The 17,462-nt window shown below is 38.5% G+C and overlaps 1 protein-coding gene across 1 annotated transcript in view; it reads left to right on the top strand.

Annotated features, from left to right (window-relative positions):
* Positions 1-2,048: 2,048 nt before the first annotated feature.
* The window catches only part of LOC115410336 (fatty acid synthase-like), a 30,076-nt gene continuing 14,662 nt past the window's right edge, over positions 2,049-17,462 (top strand). Inside the window, 12 exon segments of the mRNA XM_030121944.1 lie at positions 2,049-2,201; positions 3,413-3,613; positions 4,379-4,524; positions 4,526-4,696; positions 6,555-6,956; positions 9,172-9,336; positions 10,693-10,808; positions 12,002-12,156; positions 12,811-13,014; positions 13,101-13,251; positions 14,553-14,731; positions 16,374-16,493. Of these exon segments, the coding sequence (XP_029977804.1) occupies positions 2,075-2,201; positions 3,413-3,613; positions 4,379-4,524; positions 4,526-4,696; positions 6,555-6,956; positions 9,172-9,336; positions 10,693-10,808; positions 12,002-12,156; positions 12,811-13,014; positions 13,101-13,251; positions 14,553-14,731; positions 16,374-16,493 (2,137 nt within the window). The 5' untranslated portion in view covers positions 2,049-2,074.

Below are 17,462 nucleotides of genomic sequence, written 5' to 3'. Positions count from 1 at the left end.
CAAGGCAGATTTATTGTATAGCACAATTCATACACAGGCAATTCACAGTGCTTTACAAAAAAGGGAAAGAGACAGGTTAAAAACACACAATTACAATTAAAACATAATCAGTAAAACATAAATAATAATCAATTAAAACAAAGTAAAAAAGTAGAGTGCAGATAGAACCCTTTCAGTGTTCAATGCACAGTTGAACAGAGCTGTTTCAGCCTGGACTTAAACAATTAAATCCAAAATGCTGAGTAAATATGATGAAATGGACAGTTTAGTTTGGATATGTATATCATATGTATATCATATTTTGATTTGTGTACTATTGTCATGAAACGGACAGAGTTTATTTTGTTTTTTAATATGTGTATTATTGTTATGAAATGAAAAAAATTATTTTTTGTTTTTTAATATATGTATTGTTATGAAACGGACAGACTTTATTTATTCATTTATTTTTGAACATTCTTTTTATTGAACATTTTCAAAATTATACAGTCCAACGCAGTGCATACAGGTTGTATGAAATGTATAGCAGATCCAAAATATGTCCACAGCGATGATCTCAAAAGTCCGTATTAAATCTATTTCAGGTAGTTGCAGTCTGAGTTCCCAGATATTCCAACACTTTTCCAAACTTTGCTGTAAAGACGTCCTTCTGATCGTTAATATAAAATCTTAGTCTTTCCAGACAAATATAGTCTGATATCGAAGACTTCCACAGATGTATTGAGGGAGATTCTTCTCCAACCCATTTGGTCATAACAGCCTTTCGGCCCAACATAAACAAAAAACGAACAGTATACTTATGTGTTCTCAATGATTCAGGGATACATCCCAGTAGACACAATACATAAGGACAGAGTTGTTTTTTAATATGTTTGTTATTGTTCTGAAACGGACGGAGTTTTTTTTTGTTTTTTAATATGTGTATTATTGTCAGGAAATGGACAGTTTATTTTTGTTTATTAATATGTGTATTATTGTTCTGAAATGGACAGAGTTTATTTTAGTTTTTTAATATGTGTATTATTGCCATGAAACAGAAAGAGTTTATTTTTGTTTATTAATATGTGTATTATTGTCATGAAATAGACAGAGTTTACTTTTGTTTTTGATATGTGCACGATTACTGTTACGAAAAGGACAAAGTTTTTTTTTTTTTTTAACTTTTTATTTAGATTTTTGCACAATATAAAACAGAACAAAACATCTGAGACAAGACATAAATTTAAAAAAAAAAAAATTACACCACATAGTATTATTATTGTTACAAATATTATACTACATCTATAGATACATTGCCAAATATCGAAATATTCATATATTTGTATACATATGCACACATCTATATAAATACAAAACACCTCATGTCAGGGCTTATAAGAGCAATTCTCGTCAACAACCCAAAAGTTAATTATACAAATAGTCTTCGACCGTGTGCCATCTCCGCTTAAAAAGATCCATTTTCATTTGTAATGATGCAGTCATTCTTTCCATAGTGTACACTTGTTTCAGTCTTTGTTTCCATTCTGTTACCGTTGGTGATTTGACACTCTTCCAATTTACTGTTACTATTTTTTTTAGCAATCAATAGTAAAATATATAAAATATATTTCTGCTCTGCATTAAAATCATTGACCGGTATGAGGACAGAGTTTATTTTAATGTGCAATGCTGCTGTAAAATGGACAGTCTATCCTTGATATGTTCAGCAATTTTGTGTTTTGTGTTTAGTCAGAATTTAGTCTGTTATGTGTAGGATTTTTGAGTTACTTATGGAATCTGACAGAGGAATTTAGGGTAGGTAGGAGAAAGGGGTAATGGGACAGGAGATTATAAATTGAACTTCATCCCACTCCTTTTCCAATGTTTTTTCTTTCTTTTTATATTAATCCTTTTGTTGTTGTTTTAATGTATATTTGAAATAAACAACAACAAACCGATAGTTAACCCTGTCGATCAGATGGAGGACAGTGGCTGCACGTCCGGTTTGTAATCATGCTGCTGTCATGTGATTATACTCCAGGAGATACTGGGAAACTGCAGTGGACGGGGAACTGGGGTGGTGTTCTTGGACACGATGCTGCAGATGATCGTGGTTGGTTTGTCAGGGCGCAGTCTGCGTTTACCCACCAGGATCCGCTCAGTCTGTGTTGATCCAGTCGTCCACCTGGAGAAAGTCTGTGATTATGCTGATGGAGTCAAAGGTGTGTTTTAATGATCTTTGTTTCATTCACACAAGCAGCGAGTAAATACACAATAATGGTCATGGTTACACCTGTGGATTACAGTTATCTGAAAGCATCTTTGAGTACCTAGAAAAGCACTATAGAAAACTGATTTATTATTATTATTATTATTATTATTATTATTATTATTATTATTATTATTATTAACAACATTAACTTCTGTGTCCAGTAACTGTTCTGTGCTGCAGCTTATGCTCATATGACACTTAGGAAGACTTTGAAAAAAGGCTGGAAATATCTCATATGTGTCATTGTGTCATTAGATACAGATGAGAACATTGTGTAAAGTCAGGGGATCTTATTGGTCAGGGCTGTCAAACTCATTTTAGTTCAGTTCCACATTCAGCCCAATTTGATCTCCAGTGGGCCGAACCAGTAAAATAATACCAGTGAAAAAGTAAAATTATATTATGATCAGGTTTACATCTACAAAGTTTCCTTACAAATCTGAATAATAGGAACAACTTGAATAGTCTGAAGAAAAACAAGTGCAATTTTAACATTTTAACAATATTCTACCTCGGTTTATCAGTTTATCATTTACACATGTGCGTTACAATTGCACAAAACATTTAGTAACAGGTAGAATATTGGTAAAATTGCATTTACTTTTCTTAAGACATTTCCATTTGTTCATATTTGTTCAGGTTATTCACGTTTTTTGTAAAAGTATAGTTTGGTAATCTAAACATTTTCATGTAATTTTACTTTTTTACACCAAAAAAAAAGACAAAATTTGGGGTTGTCATTATTTATAGGTTATTCTGATAATATTTTACTGGTTCTGAACCACTTGAAATCTAATTGGACTGTATGTGTCTGTATGTGGAAAATGAATTAAAATGATGTTGACACCATTGATTGTTAATATCTTCATTGTGATTTTTTGCAGTTTTTCACAAATTCATCCCACGGGCTAGATTGGACCCTTTGGCGGGTCGGATTTGGCCCCCAGGCTGCATGTTTGACGCCTGTGTTTTATTTATTTTATAATATTTAATAATAATAATTTTTATATATTTTATAAATGTATTTATATATTTATATTTTATAATATTTATTTCAAATCATTTTATTGATTGATTGATTAATTGATTTATCATATTTATTTATTTATTTTTTTATTATACAGTCTAAAATCATGTGTACCATTCTTCTCCTTCCCAAAGCTGTGAATGTCCATGTGAACCGCTGCCTGGACACGGTGGTTGCGGGTGGAGTTCAGATCAGTGGTCTACATGCTACCGTAGCCCCCCGTCGACAGCAGCAGAGCCCCCCCACCCTGGAGGAGTTTGTGTTTGTTCCGTATGTGGAGACGGAGTGTCTGAACAACCGTGGGAAACTGACAGAGCAGCTCAGCCTTTGTAAAGGTACTGCAGCGTTCAATGGTCCTAATGTCTTTAACTGTAAAAGTTGGTTTTAGAGTGTTGGTTACTTATTTTTTTTTAATGTATATATATTTTTATTTATTTATTTATTTAAAAAAAAAATTCTTTTTTTTTTTTATTATTTATTGATTTAATTTATTTTTCTTACTGTTGTTTAGTTATTTTATTATTTATTTATTTTATTATTATTTTTATTTATCATTATTTTTAATTTATTTTTCATAGTGTTTTTTAGTTATATTTTAATTTACATATTTTTATTATTTTTAGTTTTTTTTAATCTATTTTTTTTATTTTTCTTAGTGTTTAGTTATTTTTTTATTTATATGATTTTTTATTTAGTTTTTTATCTATTTATTTATTTTATTATTGTTTATTTTTCTTAGTGTTGTTTAGTTATTTTTATTATATATTTTATTTATTTTTTTAAATCTATTTATTTATTTTTATTATTTATTTTCTTAGTGTTGCTTAGGTTTTTTTTTTTAATTTAATTTAATTTAATTTTATTTTATTTATTTTTGTTATTATTTATTTATTTCTCTTAGTGTTGTGTAGTTTTTGGAGTCAGCACATCCCCCTCAGAAAACTGTTCTGAGATGTGCAGGTGTGGTCCACCCCCCCCTCCCCTCCTTTAACCGTGTCTTGTGTACTTGATCAGAACATAGAACAGTGGTTTTGGACCCGGACTCATCGTGTTCTGCTGGTTCTATTGCAGCCTGTTCTAACTCTGTGTTTCTGCCACAGGCTTAATCCACTCACTACAGCTGAAGCTGGCTCCTCATGGGGTCAAACTGTCCATCCCGGGTTTAGAGGGGGGGTCCCAGGGTCCGTTTCCCAGCCCTGAGCAGTGCGAGCCCGGCCTGGTGCGACTCCTGGGTCTGCTGTGTAGTTTTGGAGCTGAATGGAAACCTTCACTCTGAGCTGAAGCAGATGATGGAGAATGAACGCACGTGTCTGCTGGAGGACGGCCTCCTGCGGGGGCTTCTGGAAGACCCCGCCCTCAGACACTGCCTGGACACCGCCATGGAAAACAGCACGCCTGGAAGGATTAAAGTCCTGGAGGTAAGACATGAGAAGACATCAGATGAGAAAAACTGTCCACAGACCGATGGACTGTTCTGGTTCCTGTGTTTAATCTGTACATCTGGACCAGATCCTCAGATTTAGGTCCTGCCTTTCCTGAGCCAGGGCCAGGCTTCTGTTTACCTCTGAATGTCTGAGTTTAGTACCACCTGAATCACACCATTTCAAACAAACTGTAATTATTAATCCTATATACAGGGTGTATTTAAAAAAAAAACTGTACATTTTAAAAAATTACCCCCAGTTCCACATTTGCTCATTTTTGGAGTTTTCTTTTCTGGACGTCTGTAGGTCGGGGATTGGTGGAGATTTGTCCAAATTTACAGACCTAGGTTTTCTTGCATGAGTGAGCAGGGGCAAACTGCACAATCCAAGTTTAAACTGGTTTGCGCGAAGTAGCGGTGGGATTGAAATCCAATCAAAGGTCATGGGAGGGGCCAATGGGAGGGGCCAATGGGGATCCATCTGGTTTTCCACAAAATTGCCAGGTTACAGCATTAACCTCCTGAGACCCAGGAAATGTCAGCAAAGTACAAGCTTTTTTTTGTTTTCATTACCTCCGCCAAGGAGGTTATGTTTTTGCCAGGGTTTGTTTGTTTGTCTGTTTGTTTGTTTGTTTGTTTGTCTGTCTTTTAGTGTGCAACATAACTCAAAAAGTTATGGACAGATTTGGATGAAATTTTCAGGGTTTGTTGGAAATGGGATAAGGAAGAAATGATTAAATTTTGGTGGTGATCGGGGGTGGGGGGGCCCACAGGGGCGGGGGCACTGATCAGCCTTGGCAGAGGTCTGCGCTCTCCGAGTGCTTCTAGTTAAATAAGTGCCTATATTGGAAACATCATGATGCAGCAGTTTTTTCAGATGCAGTTTTTAAAATTTTTATGGAATGTCCTTTGTGGTGGACAGTTTTCTTTTCTTTTTTTTTTTGTATAAAGTTGTGAAACTTTTGTCCATAAATGTGGACAGAAAACCCATAGCTGGGTCTGAGGAGGTTAACACTTTGGACACCATGTCTAATGTCACCATGTTTAATTTCTTTACCCATGGCAGCTGTTCCTGCCTTTAGGCTCCGCCCTAACCCTAACCCTAACTTATCCTGTCCTCAGTGACATTTTCAGGCCTAAACAAGTTGAATTAACTTTGAAAGGCAGGAACAGCTGCCATGGGTAAAGAAATGCAGACCTCCGCCAAGGCAGATCAGCCCCCCCGCCCCAGTCACCACCAAAATTGAATCATTTGTTCCTTGTGCCAGTATCAACATTTCATGAAAATTTCATCAAAATCCTTCCATAACTTTTTGAGTTATCTTGCTAACAGACAGACAGACAAACAAACAAACAAACAAACAAACAAACAAACAGACGGACAAACCCCAGTGAAAACATAACCTCCACTGTTCCTTGGCAGATCTAACAAATCTTAAAAATGATCTTTCAGATAAATATTCCAAACTCAAGTCAGTTTATCTACATCAAATATTCATTTTTTTGCAGTTTAAGCTTTGTCATATTCTTGAACTCATTCCACATCATCTCTGTGGGGTGGGGGTGGGGGGGGGCAGCTGATCTGCCTTGGCGGAGGTCTGCGCTCTCCGAATGCTTTTGTAGTTTTATTTATGTATTTATTGGCATTTTATTGTGAAAGGACAGTTTGTAAATGTAAATATTTTCATGGTGTAACATTTTCTTCACATAGTTTTTCAAGAAGAAAACATATATTTGACATTATTTATGGGTTTTTCTGTTACTATGGACCCTCTGGTGGGCCACATGTTTGCCCCCCCCTGCTTTAGAACATGTTGGACCACCTGTTTGTATGTCTCCGTCTCCTCTTCCAGGCTCTGTCCAGTGATGGCCGACTCTTCTCCAAGGCCTCGTCTTTTTTCAACATCCAGCCCATGTTGCACGTGGACTACACGGCCACGGCGGCCGACCCGGACCTGCTGACCCCCTTCACATCAACCTTGGACCAAATGGGAATGGCTTCGGCTCAGTGGGACCCCCGAACAGGCCCCGCCCCCGGGGGCTCGGCAGGGGGGGCAGACTTGGTCATGTGTAACCACGCCTGGGGGCCGTTACAAACCGACGCTAAAGCGCTGGTGGAGAACTTGTGTTCTGCTGCAAAACAGAGCGGGTTCATCCTGGTCCACACCATGTTGAAGGGGTTCACACTGGGAGAGATGGTGTCATTCCTCTGTGACACGGATCAGAGCAGCGTTCATCCAGGATTACTGACACAGGTGAGTGCAGACCACCAGGGCCCTTTATATATAGGGCTGTGTATCGGCAAGAATCTGGTGATATGATACAAATCACAATACTAGGATCACGATACGATATATCACAATATATCATGATACTGTTAAAAAGGCAATTTTTTGTTTGTTTCTTTTTTTAAAATGATTATTTCCTTGAAGAATTGAATTACACCAGAAATCTGCACAAATACTAAACATATTTTTATTTGATCCCAACAGGATCTAATGCTATATCACAAAATGTTCCTGTGTTCAAACTGAAATTCTGTTTTACAGACATTACAGTTTAAGATCCTGTTCAAATGTTCATATTCTATTAGTTCAGAACTAACATCAGAACATTATTTTTGTCCCAACAAAGGAACTAACATCTGCCTCTCAGACAGTAAAAAGTGCTTTTAAGATGATTGAAATAACCATTATTTAATAAAACAGCTTTAAATGATAATGAATAAGATATAAACAATAAGGAAAACCAAAAAACAAAAATGAACCTCTGCCATATCTGCATTTGAATAAACACCTAAAAATATTGATACAGTACTTTTTAATATTGATACAGTATTGTGAAATGAAATATCGCAATATACTGCGGAATTGATATTTTCTAACACTCCTATTAATATACAGCTCTGTTTTTCATGTCAGTACATTTAAGGACAGATTTGTTATGTTTAAATGTAAATTCCATTTTTCCAGAAGCGTCATTCTGTCATTTCTGTTTGATTGAATTCTTTAAATATTTCCAAATGGAAGGTTAGAGCTACTCACAGCAATGTTATTATCGTTAACGGAAACTAACGAAATGACAAAAACTAGAATTGAAAAAACATTTTCATTAACTGAAATAAATAAAAACTAATTAAAAGGAAAAACAACGATAACTAACTGAAACTGTATTGCGTGCTTACAAAACTAATTAAAATATATAAAAATTATGGATACATTTCCCTTCATTTTCATCTTTTTAAATGTCGGATTGATACAAAATTGATTTATTTCGCTCTAGCTATTTTAGCTAGTGGCACCATATGACACTTGACGGTCCGTCACTTGTGGTCACTTGTGGTTTCCAGTCGTCTTCTGGTCCCTACTCTACCTGGAAACATGGAGACTAAAGTTGGGAGAAAGCAGCAGAGTCCTGTCTGGGATTTATTTGAATACGACGGAGAAGAAGAGAAAAGATACGACAAAATTAAAATGAATACTAAAACTAAACCAAAACTAAACATTTAGAAAACAATGAAAACTAATAAAAACTAGCAAACCTGCTCTAAAAATGAATTAAAACTAACTGAATTAGAGAAAAAAAGTCAAAACTAAATAAAACTAAACTATAATGAAAAATCCAAAACTATTATAACCTTGACTCACGGATGAACAACCTCAGATAATGAACGTGTGAGTCGTCTAACAAAAACATATATGTGACACCAAACGTACAAACACCTCTTATTTCTTCAGTCCAAATGTAAAGACTAAACAGAATAAATGTCAGAGAGCTGATACTGTTTGACTTCAAATACATGAATGCTGAAAGGATCATTATGGAACTGTGTCCAATAACACTAACGACCGAACACTCCAGTGGAAGTTCTCAGTCCACATGTATGAATGCAGTCCCATAGTTCAGTCAGGCTCAGTAACAGCTCAGAATGAGGCTGAGAACGTAAACCCTTAGAGCTGTCAAAGGGACAGATGAAGACAAACACACTGAACTGATGAGGTCAAAACTGTCTTATGGTCTGAGGACAAACGGAGCTGGACAGTTGAGCTTGAATTTAAATGGTAATACTAACCGTCGGGAATTTTACCGTAGTTCATCGTTATACCGCTAATCGTTACATCCCTAGTTGAGGCTGCAGTAGAATCTACCATTGGACTGAAGTGAAAACATCCTAATAATATTCAGGAAGAAAACAGACAGAGAAAAGATAAAGCACAAAAACGTGTATTTTCAAAGGTGTGTTGGTTTCCAGCTGTTGTTTATTCCACTGTTTCAGACAGTGACTGTATCAGGTCAACTTTCGTAGGTTACATCATTTGTACATTTGTTTTGTCATTTAATAAAATCAGTGGTTTATGGTCCAAGTTCCTGTGACCAGGCCCATGGGTAACGACCAGAGTTAATGTACTCTGGATCAAACGTTATGCTGCTGCTGATATGTGGTTCATATCATTTACTCATTGCTGATAGGCTGAGTGGGAGAACGTCTTCTTGGAGGCGGGCCTTAGCCTCGTTGCTGTCAAGAAGTCTTTTTATGGCTCCGCCCTCTTCCTTTGCCGTCGTCGGGTTCCTGTGAAAGACCCCATTTTTGTGACTGTGGACGACACCAGTTACAGCTGGGTGGAAACGCTCAAAGTAAGTACCAGCCTCTGCTGTGGACTTAGAAGACAAATGTCCAAATATGTTCTCAAATACAAACCAAAGGGAACAAGTGTCATTCATATGCACTGGGTTAGGGTTAGTGACCTTATTCATTATCAGGGTTAGGGTTAGTGACCTTATTCATTATCAGGGTTAGGGTTAGTGACCTTATTCATTATAAGGGTTAGGGTTAGTGACCTTATTCATTATCGGGGTCACTAACCCTATAGTGACCTTATTCGTTATCAGGGTTAGGGTTAGTGACCTTCTTCATTATCAGGGTTAGGGTTAGTGACCTTATTCATTATCGGGGTTAGGGTTAGTGACCTTATTCATTATCAGGGTTAGGGTTAGTGACCTTATTCATTATCGGGGTTAGGGTTAGTGACCTTATTCATTATCGGGGTTAGGGTTAGTGACCTTATTCATTATCGGGGTTAGGGTTAGTGACCTTATTCATTATAAGGGTTAGGGTTAGTGACCTTGTTCATTATCAGGGTTAGGGTTAGTGACCTTATTCATTATAAGGGTTAGGGTTAGTGACCTTATTCATTATCGGGGTTAGGGTTAGTGACCTTATTCATTATCGGGTTAGTGTCCTTATTAATTATCGGGGTTAGGGTTAGTGACCTTATTCATTATCAGGGTTAGGGTTAGTGACCTTATTCATTATCGGGGTTAGGGTTAGTGACCTTATTCATTATCAGGGTTAGGGTTTGTGACCTTATTCATTATCGGGGTTAGGGTTAGTGACCTTATTCATTATAAGGGTTAGGGTTAGTGACCTTATTCATTATCGGGGTCACTAACCCTATAGTGACCTTATTCGTTATCAGGGTTAGGGTTAGTGACCTTCTTCATTATCAGGGTTAGGGTTAGTGACCTTATTCATTATCGGGGTTAGGGTTAGTGACCTTATTCATTATCAGGGTTAGGGTTAGTGACCTTATTCATTATCGGGGTAGGGTTAGTGACCTTATTCATTATCGGGGTTAGGGTTAGTGACCTTATTCATTATCGGGGTTAGGGTTAGTGACCTTATTCATTATAAGGGTTAGGGTTAGTGACCTTGTTCATTATCAGGGTTAGGGTTAGTGACCTTATTCATTATAAGGGTTAGGGTTAGTGACCTTATTCATTATCGGGTTAGTGTCCTTATTAATTATCGGGGTTAGGGTTAGTGACCTTATTCATTATCAGGGTTAGGGTTAGTGACCTTATTCATTATCGGGGTTAGGGTTAGTGACCTTATTCATTATCGGGGTTAGGGTTAGTGACCTTATTCATTATAAGGGTTAGGGTTAGTGACCTTATTCATTAAGTGGGTGTGTTTGTTTCTCTGTGGTGCAGCTGACGTTGGCTCAACCATCAGACAGTCCAGTCTGGTTGACCGCTTCTCAGCCCCACTGTGGCATCGTGGGAATGGTGAACTGTCTACGGCAAGAACCAGGAGGCAGTCGGATACGGTAGGACATACGAACACCTATACCTATTTGACCTGTTTCACCTCATCACATTACTTTACTGTTCCACCCTGACCATGTTTCTGTAACTGAAACACACTAGTGAACTGTCTTTTTTGTATCAGAGTGGGTTATGCTTGTTTGTAGCTGTTGTAGTTTTACTTTTCTGACATTTGATTATTTTCTTTCTTGCACTCTTGTTCGTCAAGAACATTCACTTTGGTTACATTTTCTGTGGAAAAACACAAAACATCATAATAAAGTAAGAGTTGTCAGAGGGTAAATCACAGAAACCTAAAAACTGTACTGTAGGTACTTCACCATCACTGTGTTTTGAGCTATTTTTATTTAACATAAAGCAATTCTATGTAAAAAATCACAGTTGTCTCCATCTCCTCGTGTCAGTAGATGACTGTATACAGCAAATATAATATAAGGTAAATAATAATAATAATAAAAATCAACAACGATCATTAATAATATGAGCTCAACATTGTATTATTCTGAACAGGAAGGAAGAACGTCAAACTGAATTAACCCTTTTATGACCTAATTTGAGCCGGTTCAACTGGGCAAAGTCACAAATCAGTTATACATAACATTCAACACCTAGAACTAAGTTTTCTGTTCAGGAATGTAAGTACATATCTATCATTTGACATTTTAATAAAGCAATAATAAAGTGCTTTAATTTTTTTTTCTATTTTTTTGTTAAACAGTAAATTTGAAAATACATGGATAACATAATAGTCCTATTTTAGAATTATATCATCATTTGAATGACCAATGCTGCTAATTTAGTCTAGCTGTGGCATGAACCTCTCGTCAGTTTAATACATTTGTTTTCACATACAGTGAGTTTTCAGTTGTAACTGCACAGCCAATCGAATCCACCCATCAGACTGCGACACATTTTTTAAAATGAAATAACATTTTAGCTGAAAGTACTAACTGTGCTTTGTTTTGAGTATAGTTTTGAATTTAGGCATTATTTTTTTCCACCTTTTATTTTTTGCTTCTCTGCTCTGTTAAACTCAAATGATTTGTACAATAATCTGTTACCAGTAAAAAGTGAAGCAGTGTCAGTAAAAACATAGATGTCATGGTGTGGTTTCATCCATGGGTATATGCTTATCTTTGTTTCAGGTCAGTAACATGGGTCTACAACTCTAATTGTGTTTGTTGTCATTCACTAGTTGTGCGTTTGTGTCCAATCTGAACGAGGCCTCAGTAACACCAACACTGCAGTCGAACGCTAAATCCATGCATCCGTTACTGGAGAAGGATCTGCTGATGAATGTATTCAGAGATGGACGCTGGGGGGTCTTCAGACACCAGCTCATCACTCACGGTACATCAACACACCACTTGATCCTAGATAAACTGGTCTTTGTGTCCTGTTGTGGACCACCCTGGGGCCTGTCCCTTTGGACAGTCGGTACCATTGACCCCTGAAGCCTGATTCTGATGGTTGGACACAGTACCCTTCACCAGAACCCTAACATGGACCAGTCCACATAGATCCATTCATCTATTACCTCCACCGCCTCCGGTGGAAACTGGTAAAATAATGTAATTACAGATGAGGATGGAATTATTAGCCCCCCATGGAAATTTGATCTTTTCTTTTAAAGGTATTTCCACTGAAACAGAGCAAAGACTCAGTAACACAGGGTTTCAAACCTCCTACTTTTAGTTTGGATGCTTACATTATTACATAGTGCTGGTCCACAGGTTGATACTGATGATTCACAGGTTGATATGAATGGTCCAGAGGATGAGGATGCTGTGACCTTTCACACCTGTTTGGTCATACCTCACTACTTCAGATTATGATGCAAGGATGATGTATTCATCTGATTTAATTTATAAACCTTGTTACTGTGATCGATGTAAGAGTGTTATCATATTCACACATGATGACGATAAGTTGAACGTGGATGACTTTAAGAATGTTTTCATTTCCTTTATTCACTCATTCTTGCTGGTGTGTTGTGGATGTTAGCTCTTAGAGAAGAGTTGACAGAGCAGGCCTACGTCAACGTTTTGACTCGAGGTGACCTGTCTTCACTCCGATGGATCGCCTCACCGCTCCGTCACTTTGTGAACGACGATCCCAATGTGCAGTTGTGTAACGTCTACTACAGCTCGCTCAACTTCAGAGACATAATGCTGGCCACAGGAAAACTGCCCCCAGATGCAATTCCAGGTACACAGTATTTTTCAAACACATAAAGCAGTGCTTCTTCTGTGGTTTTAGTAAAAGTATAAATAACAGTAGGGAAATTCTTGTAGGTGACCTAGCCCTGCAGCAGTGCATGCTGGGGATGGAGTTCTCTGGTCGTGACTCAGGCGGTCGGCGTGTCATGGGGTTACTTCCTGCTAAAGGCTTGGCCACATGTGTGGACGCTGACAAACGCTTCCTCTGGGATGTTCCCTCAACCTGGTAAGTATTACTATTTCAGGTGGTTGTAATCTGTAACTTCAACACTGGATATCAGTAGATACAGTATTATACACTGATCCTTTACACCAGGGGTTCCCAAAGGGAGGGTTGTGACCCCCTGGGGGTCGCGAGATGATTTTCAGAATCCTGTTGATGTGATCCCTGAGGTGTTTACGACTGATTAAGGACAGAACTGTTACACCTGTACTTTGAAGGAAGGATATTGACATTATGAGTTTACAGATGTAAAGGAAGTGCTTTTACTTTGAAAGAGCAAAGGTTTCAATAATATGTCATGAACAACGGCTGAACAACGACAAACTGGTAAAGCATTGTTGGACAGGTTTGAGTAATGGTGCCACATTAATAAAAATAATTATAAACATAAACATGAAAATGCCAATAAATGCTGTAAACCAGACACATTAACATAAATAATCATGAACATAACCCCCCCCCCCAACCCCTGCACATAAAACAGAACACAGTGAGTAAAATATCTAATACCCACAATGCAATGTGTTAAGTATGCCACAGTATCATTGTGTGACTCCTGTGTGTACGTTTTTCTAATGCTTCGGTCACTTTGGGGACAGTGGGGGTCACCAGTCTCTGGTACCGTTATTTTGGGGGTCACAAGTTTAAAAGTTTGGGAACCCCTGATGTATGTATGCAATGTAGTCGTTTGTTTGAGGACACACCTCAAATGCAGGCTGTTGTCATAGTAACAGTAATGGAGTCATACTGGGCACACATCCATACCATGCATTAATCAGAGGTGGAGTAGAGGTGTTCCTTTTCTGTTTTCTGGTTGGTACAGTCTAGTACCTGCTAATGTGAGTTCTGGGTCCAGTCCATAGTACCTGCTAATGTGAGTTGTGGGTCCAGTCCATAGTACCTGCTAATGCGAGTCCAGTCCATAGTTGGTACAGTCTAGTACCTGCTAATGTGAGTTCTGGGTCCAGTCCATAGTCGGTACAGTCTAGTACCTGCTAATGTGAGTTGTGGGTCCAGTCCATAATTGATACAGTCTAGTACCTGCTAATGTGAGTTGTGGGTCCAGTCCATAGTACCTGCTAATGTGAGTTGTGGGTCCAGTCCATAGTACCTGCTAATGCGAGTCCAGTCCATAGTCGGTACAGTCTAGTACCTGCTAAAGTGAGTTGTGGGTCCAGTCCATAGTTGGTACAGTCTAGTACCTGCTAATGTGAGTTGTGGGTCCAGTCCATAGTTGGTACAGTCTAGTACCTGCTAATGTGAGTTGTGGGTCCAGTCCATAGTTGATGCTTGTGTTTGTGCAGGACGCTGGAGCAGGCGGCCTCAGTACCTGTGGTTTATGCCACCGCCTACTACTCTTTAGTGGTGCGAGGAAGACTCCGGTCCGGACAAAGTGTACTTATCCATTCAGGATCAGGGGGAGTGGGCCAGGCCGCCATCGCCATCGCACTCAGCAAGAAATGCAAAGTCTTCACAACAGTCGGTGAGAACTTCATTAAAATGTCCTTTTCTAACAGATGCTGTTTAATGTGTCAACTGGAACTAGGTAAAACCCAGTTAGTCATGTTCAACATTCACAAATGTTCAAACATTCCTTATACAATGGCAAGAAAAACAGTGTGAACCCTTTGAAATGTCCTTGTTTTCTGTATGAATTGCTCATAAAATGTGATTTGATCTGTATTTATAGTAACTTTTCCAACACAGTAACTTTTATCATTTACCTGCAATTTAGAAAAACCTTGGTGTGTTTCCACCAAGGTTCTAATAGTTTTGGATTTTTCATTGGAGTTTAGTTTTATTTAGTTTTGACTTTTTTTGTCTAATTCAGTAAGTTTTAGTTTGTTTTTAGAGCAGGTTTGCTAGTTTTTATTAGTTTAAATTTTTTTCCAATCATTTTGTCCAATCCACTTGTTTGTCCAGGTCACCAGACCTCACACCACTAGACTGTTTTTTTACTGAACATGAATGCACGCAAATACCAAGGGAATTATACTTTTCTTTTTTCTTTTGTTCAGACAAGGTATAGTTTTTTAGATGTTACCTGCTTGACAGTTTCGACTGTGACTCCAGTCTTCCTCAGAAGCGTCATCAGACGTGCTGCTGACCTGTCATTTATCAGCTGGTTGGCTCGACGGACCGATCAGAGCTCGTCGAGCCGACCGCGCCTCCTCCGCCTTGGGTGGTCTCTGGAGGAGGATATCCCAGGTGTGCGAGAGGGTGTATGCCCCCTCGTCCCGGCTGATGGTATTGGTCGCCCGCTTCCTGATCTCTATTGCCTCCTTGATCCAGCGTTTGAGCCAGCTGATAAATGACACGTCAGCAGCACGTCGGATGACGCTTCTGAGGAAGACTGGAGTCACAGTCGAGACTGTCAAGCAGGTCACATCTAAAAAACTATACCTTGTCTGAACAAAAGAAAAAAGAGAAGTATAATTACATAAACAGAAGACAAAATGAACGTCACTAGCCTTACCAAGGGAATCGTTTGGTGATGTGTGTGATTCCATTGGTTGTCGTTGTCAGCAGAGTCTGGACCAGAATGGACGTCAGTTTGAGAACAGGAGGAACAGACAAAACAAGAAAATAATGATTGGAAATCTGACCCAGACCACTTTCATATGAGGTCCTAAATCTGACCCAGACCACTTTCAGATGTGGTCCTAAATCTGACCCAGACCACTTTCAGATGTGGTCCTAAATCTGACCCAGACCACTTTCAGATGTGGTCCTAAATCTGACCCAGACCACTTTCAGATGTGGTCCTAAATCCAATATGTATCTGATATTTTCCAATGTGACTTCAGTCTGAACGTCCAGGTCGCATTTATCCGACCTTTACGTCACTGAAATGCGACAGACATCACTCTTCTGTGTCCCTCCATATTTCCTTCTGTAAACACAGTGTGTGTCTGTGTGGTCTCGTATTCCATCAGGACCTCTTCAATGCATGTGGGTCACTTCAGGGTCACATTCAGTTCAGACTCAAAACAGATAGAAGTTACATTTAATGTGGGATATGAACCAACACACAAAAAAAATCTGATTTCACCCAAAAATCCAGATAGTTTATTCAGACCTGGTGTGTGGGCAGAGCCTCATGTCTTTGTGTGTGTCCTCTCCAGGCTCAGCAGAAAAACAAGTGTACCTACAGCAGAAGTTCCCTCAGCTGACAGCAGAGTCTTTCGCCAACTCCAGAGACACGTCCTTCGAAACACACATTCTCAGACAAACAGGAGGCAAAGGTGGGATACACCCTGACATGGAATCAGTTTACACTACACCACTGGTTCCAACCTTTTTGGTCTCCTGACCCCATTTTAACATCACAAATTTCTGCCGACCCCAGACATTCAAAACAAAGACTTTTTTTTTTTGCTGAAACTAATTTATTTTTGATCATGTAATAGTTTGCTCTAGTATGTTGCAAATAAATGTTAATTTTAGAGGACATTTAGTCTATATAATATATATTATTGTGGACGGAGGCAGTAAAGCCAGGTGTAGATTACTGCACAAAGTGAGAATTTTATTTTCCTTGGTCAGGATATGTACAGTCAGTCCAGCTTGGATTTACAAGGCTGACAATTAATACTGAACAAACAAGAACTCAAACTAAGAATTATGAAAGAGCTGCAGCATCTGAAACTGACCACAATGAACATTTGACAGATAAACAGAACCACAGTGCTGCAGTTTCACAACCACAGTTCGTCTGATATGGATTGGGATTGGCTCTGTCAACTCAACACAGATTTATATTAAGAAGTTGTGTTTTTTTAATATCACTTACTTGAAATTTCAGGCGACCTCATTTGAATTACAGGCAATTCCAACACAATATCAACACTACTACAGTTCAGTTAAGGCGGCCATACACTGTGCGATTTTAGAGACGATTTCTCACTCGTGCGACTCTATCTGGGATCGGGCCAGATGTGCCTCTAATCATGTGTCGTGCTTGGTGCAGTGTACATGGGGTAAGGAGAAGCCATTAACACCTCACGACCACCTCACAACCAGCAATTGTGTGTTCACAAGGAAAATGGAGCTGTTTGAAATCCTGCTCGCTCCTTGTGAGTGTATCGTACTGTCAAAGCAGTGCCATGAGCCCATGGGCCTCAAATTCTCACACTGTGCATGTGCGAATACAATGATAGCCACCTACTGTAAGCTAATTCTAAGCTTACAGTAGCTGGTTATTGGCCAAATGC

The sequence above is a fragment of the Sphaeramia orbicularis genome, chromosome 19 (assembly GCF_902148855.1).
Source record: "Sphaeramia orbicularis chromosome 19, fSphaOr1.1, whole genome shotgun sequence".
NCBI lineage: Eukaryota > Metazoa > Chordata > Actinopteri > Kurtiformes > Apogonidae > Sphaeramia > Sphaeramia orbicularis.
Note: the sequence above shows the minus strand (reverse complement) of the source record. Positions and strands in the feature narration are given on the sequence as shown.